Below are 10,896 nucleotides of genomic sequence, written 5' to 3'. Positions count from 1 at the left end.
CTTTCTTTCTTTCTTTCTTTCTTTCTTTCTTTCTTTCTTTCTTTCTTCTTTCTTTCTTTCTTCTTTCTTTCTTTCTTTTTACAGGCAGACTGGGCTACTGCTGCTGGGAATGAGGGAGAATTCAGAATTAAAAACCATCCAGGCCACTTTGTCTCGACAGGGGGTGGAACACCAGTGTCTTTCAGCTGAGGAACTGAAGCAACGTTTCCCCAATGTTCGGTTGGCCGGGGGAGAAGTGGGGCTCTTGGACAAGTCTGGAGGGCTTCTCTATGCAGACAGGGCCCTCAGAGCCCTCCAGGTAGGATGTGCGGCGTCTGGGGCAATGCAGCTCCTCTCGTGGTTCCAATATACCGCCCCCAGCCTCCTTGGGATGAGAGCCTTCACCCTGCTGGCTTTATTCTTGACCTTTTGGGCAGAGGGCAGTCTATATACCCCGCTAGGCCTTGCCAATACGGGACTGGAGGTCTGGAGTCTGCGCTCTTTTCTGCCCAAAGGGAAGGACTCTGTTGTTCACCAGGGAGAACCATCTAGCTATCTAACTAATTTGCCCTTCCCGGCCGCTGCCCTTTCAGGATGCAATTCGACGTCTCGGAGGCCTAGTGCGTGATGGAGAGAAGGTGATGGAGATAAGACCAGAGCGACCCGTCACAGTGAGAAGTACCTCCAGGAGCTACCAAGCCAAGAGCTTGATCATCACAGCAGGTCCCTGGACCAACCAGCTCCTCCGCCCCCTGGGAATTGAGCTGCCTCTCCAAGTAAGGGGGTGCTGGAAGCCTGAGAGTTGGTGCTTAAGAGAAGACACCTGGGAATCAGACGGACTCGAGTTTGAGTCCTGGATCTGCCACTTATTGGTGGATGACCTTGGGCCAATTAGTTCCTCTCATGAGCCTCAGTTTTATAACGTGTAAAATGGGGATAGGTCTGTTAGAGAATTAAATTATAGAATCAATAGAAAGCCCTCAGGAACTCACTAAATCTGAGACATTATTAAGTGCTGGAGAGAGAGAGAGAGAAGTAGGGCTGGGTGCAGTTATGGGAGACTAAGTCTGGGGGAAGAGACAGGGATGCAGAGATCTTTGTGCCTCATATCAAAATGGAATATACCGATGACATGAGAATTGGGTGAAACAGGATGGAAGAGTTAAGGGGGGCATCCGGGCTTGTATTCAAGAACTACAGGACTTCGGAAGAAACTGTTCTCGCCATCTGTAGAGTTTTATGGCTTTCCCCCTTCATCTCCCACTTCCTCTTTCTGCTTCAAGACCCTGCGGATCAATGTGTGTTACTGGCGAGAGAAGGTTCCTGGAAGCTATGGTGTGTCCCAGGCCTTTCCTTGCTTCCTGGGCCTCGGCCTCAGCCTGGCTCCCTACCACATCTATGGGTTGCCCTCTGGAGAGTACCCAGGGCTGATGAAGGTGAGCAGAAAAGCCCAGAGAGGGGCTCATAGGGGCCCCCCCCGGCTCACCTCCCCCCACCCAGATTTGGGGCAGCTGCTCTAACTTCCCTTTCAACAGATTCCTGGGATCCCCCCGCAGCAGGGGCAGGAGAATACTTCCCTATTCGCTATTTGCAACGCAAGCCCCCCAGCTGTCCCAAGGCCCAGCGAAGGGAGCCCTTCCTCTGCAAACATGGTGTTGTGGGGTGGGCGGAGGGAAGAAGGAACAGCTAAGGCAGCCTCCTGTCAGGACTGGGGAAGGCCGGGATGATGGCTGGGGGCACTCTGTGTGTGAGCCTGCCCCCTGGGCCGGGGGGTGGGGGCTCGTGCAGGCAGGCCGGCCCCTCGAAGCTCACACTGCTCTGATTGGGAGCTAGGTCTGCTATCACCACGGCAACAGTGCCGATCCTGAGGAGCGGGACTGCCCGGAAGCACTCTCGGACACCCGAGACATCCAGATCCTGAGCCGCTTTGTCAGAGATCACTTACCTGACCTGGCGCCCGAGCTTGCCGTCCTGGAGCGCTGCCTGTACACGGTAAGGGTGTGGGCAGCCCTCTCACGGCCCCCCGAGAATGGGGGAAGGAGACAGACAGACCCTTAAGGCTCCGCTCGCTTCAGTTTGACCCCTGACCTGGTATGTGACTTGAAACAAACGAGCTTCCTTCTGTGCGTTGGTTCACCTCTCCCAGAGAGGGCCCGTTAGAGGTTATTCATATTCCTTTTCATTAGCAAACCGGGCTTATGCCTGGCAGCCCCTCACTATGTTTCCCAGAAGAGCTCTAAAAGACTTTTTGGCAAGATGTTCTAGTTGAACAGGCCTTAGGGACGAAGAGAAGAGACAGATGTCACCAGGGCCTGAGGCATCTTGGCTAAAGTTAGTTTACACGCATTCACTGAGCACCTACTGTGTTCATAGCTCTGGATTGAGCAGAGAGGCAGATGGACAAATGAGAAAGACTGTCATCCCCGGAGGCGGCACTGGCATGCGGAAAGCATTCCTGTGCCCCATCCCATTCTTTCTGGAAAGCAATCCAGCCTCGTTCCCTCCCCACTGAGCCTGCACTTCTTCCTCCTCCTTCTCTCCTCAAAGGACACAAGTGTGATTGTTTCTTTCTAGAACACCCCCGATGGGCACTTCGTTCTTGATCGCCACCCGAAGTATGACAACATTGTCATTGGTGCTGGATTCTCTGGTGAGCCTGAACAGGGGAAGACGTGCCTCAAAGCCCACCTATCTCAGGACCAGGCAAAATGGCGTCTTCTACGCTCTTGGGGGGCCAAAGCCTAGACTCGAGTGTATAAAGGGGCTGGGTGCGCAAACAGAAGAGAAGAGGTACTTCTGGTGGGAGGCAACTTCCAGCTTTGGGATGCGGACCAAGAAGAGAGTTAGCCCTATTGGGGGACAGGGTAGTAGACATCCAGAGACCCCAGCCGCTGTCCCTGAGGATGCCTGACCACCTGCTCTCCTTTCCCTAGGACATGGATTCAAGCTCTCCCCTGTTGTGGGGAAGATCCTGTATGAATTAAGCATGAAATTAACGCCATCCTATGACTTGACACCTTTTCGGATGAGCCGCTTCCCTGGCCTGGGCAAAGCCCACCTTTGACCCCTGGCCAGCAGCCTCCCTTGTGTGCACAAGAGCTGGGAATAAAGCCCTGTGGCTATTAAATGTCAGCTTGTTCTCCTGCCTCTCTTGAGTCCCTTGTCAATGCCGGATGATTGAATCAACCTTCTTTCCCTGGCCAGCTCCCCAGTCCCACCACTTTTTTGCTTCCAGAAGGTCAACCAGATATTCTACCATCACTGAGTAGCAAGGACCTTTGAGATGGATGTCTCAATAAGGAGGATGCACAGAGACTGGCTCAGGGGACCCAAGCAGTTGTTATAATTCTCTTCGCTGAGACATTTGATAAACTTGGGGTGGATTTGACTAAAGCTGCCCAGGGGAGGGTAAACAAGATGATTTGTAGGTCGCTACTGCCCTTGGAGTTCCTTTTCCTTTTTTTTTTTTTTTAAGATTTTATTTATTCATTTGAGACACAGAGATACAGAGAGAGAGAGAGAGAGCATGAGCAGTGGGAGAGGCAGAGGGAGAGGGAGAAGCAAACTCCCCGCTGAGCCAGGAGCCTGACGTGGGGCTCGATCCCAGGACCCCGGGATCATGATCCGAGCCGAAGGCAGACGCTTAACCATCTGAGCCACCCAGGCGCCCCTGGAGTTCCTTTTCCTAAAACTAGTCACCCTCCATCACAGACCCCCATAAAATCTGGCTCACCTTGGGTCACCATAAATGTCTGTAGAAAAAAACGTGTTGAGCAAGCAAAGAAATGAATAGCCACATTGCATTAAAGTCTGCGGTGGGCTTTATTCTCCATGTGACCTTACTTCTTAGAGACTCTCATTGTCTAAATCAGCGCCAGAGTCCATGACCCCAGGAATCCTTGGGGTCTTTGTCTTCTCAGTGCCCTGCACCCTCTTTCCCTGAATTCTTTGTCTGGTTCTCATCCTCTCTCTGGCTCTGTAAAGACTCTTAGCTCCCTAGTCTCTCATTAGGGTGTATTGTCAGGTCCTTATGAAGATGGAGCTGTTATACCAGAAAGGAAGAGAGAGACACACTTGCTGAGAAATCCTGTTCAATGTTTGAATGTTAAATGTGCCATTTTATTATCATTAGGATTGCTCCCACTTAATGAAACGGCATTAGCACCCAGTCGGCTGGCCTCCTTGCACTTAATTGCTTTGGAAGGGAACAGGCTCCTAACTAGCCCAGGGCGGGTGGAGGGGTGAGGGGTGTGAACAGGGACTGCTGAATGTGCTCCGTGGAAACCCCAGCAGGGGCATCTCCGGACCAGGCCAGTTTGACCTGAGAGATCACCTGCTCCAGGGAAAGAAACCCTGGGACCAGCTGGGGTGGAAATGTTAGAAGGAGGCCCTGAGCAGGAAGAGTGGGAAATGGGAATAAGAGTAAAAGTGTCCCCAAAGGAAAGACAACACAGAAGAAATTGCCTCATAGGCCTAGGCACACAGATCAGCACTGATATCTCCAGGGGATTGTAAAAGCCAGCCAGCCTCCCCAGCCCCCGCCCCTGCCAGATCTGCGTCTCGGGTGCTCTCAGAGGCTCCCCTGAAACCTCAGCCCCTGCAAAGTGGGAATAGTCACATCTGTAAAGTCAGAATAATGTGCTACAACATGGATGAGCCTTGAAGACAGGATGCTAAGTGAAATAAGCCAGACACAAAAGGACAGACACTGGAGGGTTCCACTCACGTGAGGTACTGACAGATTCACAGGGACAGGAGGTGGAATGTTGCCCCCGGGGGCTGGGGAGAGGGGGGAATGAGGCGTTACTGCTTAATGGACACAGGGTTTCAGTTCAGGAAGATAGAAACGTTCTACAAATGGATGGTGGTGATGGTTTGGATGATGTAGGAAAGACGTTAGGGTTCGAAGCTGATGGCCAAGATAGAATTCTTGAGATGTCTTTGGTGCAAAAAGGTGGTTTTATTAAAGCATGGGGACAGGACCGGTGGGCAGAAGGAGCTGCAATGGGGTCGTGAGGACTGGCCCATTGTATACTTTCAAGTTGGGAGGGGGTTAGGGATGGTGTAAGCCTTCCAGGTATTTTGGAAACAAGATTTCCAGGACCCTGAGGGGGCAAGCTTGCTATTGTTGGAAAAAGGTCATTTATTACTGTTTAGTAAACCCTCAGTCATTAGACCCTTCAGATGTATATGGGTGGGTTCTATGCTTGGGGGATGATTGTCAACACGTATCTTGGGATGTGGGGTAGAGATAAAGGAAGTTTCCAAAGGAACTTTTATATGTTAAAGTAGACTTACAGGATCCTGGAGGGTTGGGCTAAGATTGCCTTTTGCCCTTAGCAAAGTATTAATTAACATCCTGAGTCCCTAGAGGAATGTCACTCTGCCTGTTTCAAGGACTTGTCAATGGACTGTAAGTAGTAGGAAATTTAATAATTTTTCTTCTGCCTTTGTTTCCCACATGAGTTTCACAACACCACGTTTTAACCACATCACAAACACAAACATGGTTAAAGAGAGGGTACTGAGGGGTGCCTGGTGGCACAGTTAAGCTTCTGACTCGGTTTCGGCTCAGGTTGTGATCTCAGGGTCATGAGATGATCTCTGGAGTCTGGCTCCATGCTCAGCGGGGAGTCTGCTTAAGACTCTCTCTCCCTTACCCTCTGCACCACTACCCCCCCTCAAATAAATAAAGAAATCTTTAAACAAAGAGAGAGAGAGAAAGAGAGAATGTACTTAATGCCACGGAACTGTTACACTTAAAAATGATTAAAATGATACATTTCATGTTATGTATATTTTACCACAATTAAAAAAATGGGAATAATAATACCAACTTTACAAGAGTGGGTGAGGATCGAATCATTTATCCAATCCACAAATATTTATTGAAATTCTGCTATGTGCCGGGGACTGTGCAAGGCATTGTGGATGTATCTGTGAACAAGATCTTTGTTCTTGTGGTGTTCACCCAGTCCAGTGAGAAGACATGTAAAGAATACGTATGAGTAAATTATATCCTAATTTGGAAGGTGATAAGTGCGTTGGGAAAAAGAGCAGGGCAGGGAAGACAGAGGATGCTGGGGAGGGGCTGCCCTCTGCCACAGTAGTGATGGTAGTGATGGTGGTCTGGGGGGGTGGGGGTGGGGCTCAGTGGGGAGGGGCTGCCCTGGAGGAGAGGGAGCGCACCATGCCGAGATCGGGATATGTGTAGGAGAATGTGGTCAACTGTAAAGCGAGGTATTGTGTTATTATTGAGAGAGAGAAAAATGGGGTACAGAGAGAGATCAGTGTAGGATCCTGCTATCTCCAAGGCTGGCAAAGTTGGGGAGAAAGGGTGTTGGGAACCTCTCCCTCTCATTCAGCGGCGTAGTTCCCTCTGCCTCTGCTTCTCCCAGTGCGGCCCTCCTCCCCCAGCCAGCTGCAGCTCCCCTTCCAAAATATCCAGTCTTATTCAGCGTGCTGGTGACAGTCAAGGAGGGGACCAATGTCTAGAAGAGGCAGAGAAAGGACAAGTGGGGGATGCTGACAAGCCCTGCCTGAAACTGGTGTGTCCTAGAAACCGAGTGCGAGGGGGAGGGGGGCAGCGGGGGCAGGCGGGGGTAGGAAGGGGTGTGTATGGGGGGGAAGGGATGAGGTCAGGGAGGAGTGGAGAGAAAAAGGAATTGGAGAAGAAGAGACTGGTAATATGCAGGCCAAGAAGGCAGGTAAGGGCCTCCAGGGATGCTGTCCACCCCCAAAGCCAGAGGAAACTGGTCTGGAGTGGCCAAGAGCATTTCTCACTGGAGCTGGGGTGGGGTCCCAGAGGAGAAGAGGGGACGTAGGCACAGAGGAGAGGCAGTGCCACTGTAGAAGGCGGAGGTGGGGGTGGGGAGACAATCTGAGGGTTTTAGAAACACTGAAGGATTTGCCAAGACAGACCCACCAGCATTATCTCCCTGCTTCCCTCCTGCTTGAGCGTGGCCAGGCCCCCGCTTTCACGCAGACCCTACGTATCTTCAAGATGGAGGAAAACCACAATGCATCGGGCAGGCAATAAGAGACCTCTGGAAGGGCAGCGAGGGTCTGCACAGGCTGCAGGGGAGTGATAAGAGCAGAGAAGGGAAAGAGGCCGGCATGGTTGCCGACCAGACTAAGGAAAACAGAGGCAGGCTAAAAATAGGCTGGGGGTGGGGAGGGAAGAAAGCCAGTCCAGAAAAGAAGGGAAAGCAGAAGCAATGGATGCCATTGAGACTCTGACCCAATTCTTCATCTCTCAGCCTCACCAAACTGAAAAGCTAGGGAGCGACGGGGGGGAAAGGGGAAGGCTGGTACACAGGGGGCAGAGTCAGAGGAAAGAATCTGAGTCCCAAGACCTAGGAAGTTGTGGAGCACAAGTCAGTAATCACGGCCTGGAAAAGAGGGGTAACGTGTAGTTAGTACTAGAGTACCAGAGTACTAGAGTACTCACGGGAGTTTGGTATCCCGGGACGGGATTAAGAGCCTAAGGAGTGTGGGGCGCCTGGGTGGCTCAGTTGGTTAAGCGACTGCCTTTGGCTCAGGTCATGATCCTGGAGTCCCTGGATCGAGTCCCGCATCGGGCTCTCTGCTCGGCAGGGAGCCTGCTTCTCCCTCTGACCCTCCCCCCTTCATGCTCTCTCTCTCTCTCATTCTCTCTCTCTCAAATAAATAAATAAAATCTTAAAAAAAAAAAAAAGAGCCTAAGGAGTGTGAGTATGACTTGGAAGGAGGAGGTTCAACTGTCTAAAAAGATAAAAGGAAGCAACAAGGATGAGTTAGTCCGGAGATGGGATGCAGGGGTGACTTGATACTTGAGTTTTACTTCTCAGAAAGGTGCTTAAAGAGAATTTGCTTATGGGATATTGTATTTCAATGGTGGGCTTCCAGGGCAACAAAAGGGATTTCGGTTAGACCTCAGGAAATCCATCCCACTAAGTAGATTTGTGAGATACTAAAACATGTACATAAGCACTCTTATGGTACCCTTTCCTTGGAAATCTTTTTTTTTTTTTTAAGATTTTATTTATTTATTTGACAGAGAGAGACACAGCGAGAGAGGGAACACAAGCAGGGGGAGTGGGAGAGGGAGAAGCAGGCCTCCCGCGGAGCAGGGAGCCAGACGTGGGGCTCGATCCCATGGTCCCACCTGGGACCATGACCTGAGCCGAAGGCAGACGCTTAACGACTGTGCCACCCAGGCGCCCCTCCTTGGAAATCTTTAACAGCGAGAAGCCTATCTATCTGGGGATAGGGGAGGCCAGGGCCTCCCCATAATCCTCTGCAAGACTTCTGGCTAGAGAGGAGATCTGGGATTTTTATTACCCTTGAGGTAGGGTCTGAAATGGGTTTCTGGACCCTGGCCTATGGCAGGGCAAATATAAGCATCTGGGGGTGGGGTTGGGGGGGTAGGGGAGGCACAAGGTGGACTCGATCCGTCAAGCATGGAGAAGCAGCAGAGACAAGGGGCAGGATTCTAACATGCAGGACCCAGTGGCATTTACATACCTTTGAATAATGAATAAGCCCAGCTCTGGGGTTCCTAGTCAGCATGCTCATCTGCATCTTTATTAAGCTTTATAAATGATTCAGCTCCCTACCCCTTCCCCCCAGTCCCTGCCCAGCCTGCCCCAAGTATCAGGGTAGTTGATTGCTCATTATTTTAGACTAGATTTGTTTCACCAACATTCAGTGAGGCATGGAGTGGGGGACGCAGGGGGGAGGACTGAGTCCAAAAGGCAGGCAGAGTGGAGGGGTGGGAGAAGAACAAAAGCAGCCACCACGGGAAAGCAGGCAGATGGCTGCGAGCTAGGGACCTGGGCATAATTCTCTAAAAGGCTCCTGGGGCCGACATCTTCAGGAAGGAAAAGTTTCTTAGATTCCGCAAAATGCGCCGGTTCAGGTCCCATTCAACCCCGGTTTTCCTTACATCTGCTGCCAAGTCCCTGACAGGCCCCTCGCTCAGCTCCATTGCAGCGTTGAGCCACTTGAGCAGCCAAATGAGTACAGCCCCCAGGGAATTCTTCCTTTTTCCTGAGGCAGGAATTTTGCTATTTTCACGCAAAAAAGAAAAAAAAAATCTGCTATGCTTGCAAGGTAAGAACAGGCACCAAGCGTATTAAGGGAGAACAAGATAGGTACATGCACCCATGGTATGTGAATTTGTCGGGAAAAGGAAGGCTTGTGCCCACAGAGAGTTCGAGCCCCCATGAAGGAGAAGGCTGGAGAAGGTGGGCATCCCTCCACGCATCTGGGTGGGCGTGAGAGAGCCAGCTGCTCTGGGAGCTGCCCGGGCTACCGGCTAGAGGCAGGCAGAGCTATTAAAAGCCTAGGCAAGGAGGAGTCGGCAGGAAACGATTAGGGGGAAAGGTAGAGCATTTCTCAACCCCTGCTGCACATTAAAACTACCCAGAGAGCTTTAAAAAATATGATGCTTGGGACCCACCCAAGACCAATTAAATTGGAATCCCTGAATAAGAAGGCCCTTAAGCACAGTATTTTTTAAAAAGCTCCTCAGTGTTGTTTGGATCCTAATTTGGACAAACTTTTAAAATTATATATATATATATATATATATATATATATATATATATATATAATTAAATAATTAATATGTGAAATAAAATCAGAGAAATCTGAACACTGACTGGATATTTGGTATTAAGAAGTTATTGAGGGCGCCTGGGTGGCTCAGTTGGTTAAGCGACTGCTTTCGGCTCAGGTCATGATCCTGGAGTCCTGGGATCGAGTCCCACATCGGGCTCTCTGCTCGGCAGGGAGCCTGCTTCTCCCTCTGACCCTCCCCCCTCTCATGTGCTCTCTCTCTCTCATTCTCTCTGTCTCAAATAAATAAATAAAATCTTTAAAAAAAAAAAAAAAAAAAAAAGAAGTTATTGAAAATTTATTTAGGTGTGATAAGAGTATTGCGATTACATTTTTTAAGACTTTTTTTTTTTTTTAAGATTTATTTATTTATTTGAGAGAGAGAAAGTGTGAGCCAGGGAAGGGGCAGAGGGAGAGAGGGAAAATCTTCATGCAGATTCCCTGCTGAGAGCAGAGCCTGACGTGGGGCTCGATCCCAGGACCCTGAGATCGCCACTGGAGCCAAAATCAAGAGTCAGCTGCTCAACCGACTTGAGCCACCCAGGAGCCCCTAGAGTCATTTTCTTTTCTTTGAGGGTTAGACACTAAAGCATTTCTTAACAAAGTGGTATCATATCTGGGATCTACTTCAAAATAATCCAGTGAAGGGAATGGGAAAGTGGGTGGGGGGTAGACGAAGTAAGATTTGCTTAGTGTTGATAATTGTTGAAGTTGCTTGATAGACAAAGAAGTTCATTATATTATTCCTTTTACTTTTTGTATACAAAACATAATAAGGGGAGCTCCTTGAGCCTTTCTTTCTTCCTTCCTTCCTTCCTTTCTTTGAGAGAGAGAGAGAGAGAATGGGGGGGGAGGGGCAGAGGGAGAGAGAATCTTAAGAAGGCTCCATGCGCAGTGCAGAGCCCAACATGGGGCTCCTTCTCTCCGCCCTGAGATCATGATCTGGGCAGAAATCAAGAATCTGAGGCTTAACCGACTGAGCCACCCAGGCGCCCCATCCTTGAGTGTTTCTAATATGCACCAGGGTGAGAACCACAGAGCCAGGCATTCAGCAGGAGGGGGCCCGCCATGACCCCTCTGTGAGCACAATTGGCTTCAAGAACAGGTTTGTGGGACGCTAAATGATAGGTGAGGGTCCTGGCAACAGGCAGAGCTGCAGAAACCACTGGGGGGAAATGGTACCTGGCAGTTAGAGATCAGTTGCGGGTGGGGGGCGTGTAAGGGCTCTCAGGCTTCTTCCCCAGCCAGCACAGCCTCTGGGGACTCAGAATCCCCATGCTCTGTGCTCCAAGGTGCGGGGGGGGGGGGGGGGGGGGG

General features: G+C 50.4%; 1 protein-coding gene across 1 annotated transcript in view; it reads left to right on the top strand.

Moving 5' to 3' along the window:
* Positions 1-3,126, top strand: part of PIPOX (pipecolic acid and sarcosine oxidase) — a 12,969-nt gene extending 9,843 nt beyond the window's left edge. Inside the window, exons 3-8 of the mRNA XM_021704065.1 lie at positions 85-298; positions 573-755; positions 1,263-1,415; positions 1,813-1,971; positions 2,554-2,629; positions 2,913-3,126. Coding sequence (XP_021559740.1) covers positions 85-298; positions 573-755; positions 1,263-1,415; positions 1,813-1,971; positions 2,554-2,629; positions 2,913-3,043 — 916 coding nt within the window. The 3' untranslated portion in view covers positions 3,044-3,126. The remainder of the gene's footprint in view (positions 1-84; positions 299-572; positions 756-1,262; positions 1,416-1,812; positions 1,972-2,553; positions 2,630-2,912) is intronic.
* The last annotated feature ends 7,770 nt before the right edge of the window (positions 3,127-10,896 follow it).

The sequence above is a fragment of the Neomonachus schauinslandi genome, chromosome 15, assembly GCF_002201575.2.
Source record: "Neomonachus schauinslandi chromosome 15, ASM220157v2, whole genome shotgun sequence".
Lineage (NCBI taxonomy): Eukaryota > Metazoa > Chordata > Mammalia > Carnivora > Phocidae > Neomonachus > Neomonachus schauinslandi.
The sequence above is the reverse complement of the archived record's forward strand: the minus strand, read 5'-3'. Positions and strand labels throughout refer to the sequence as shown.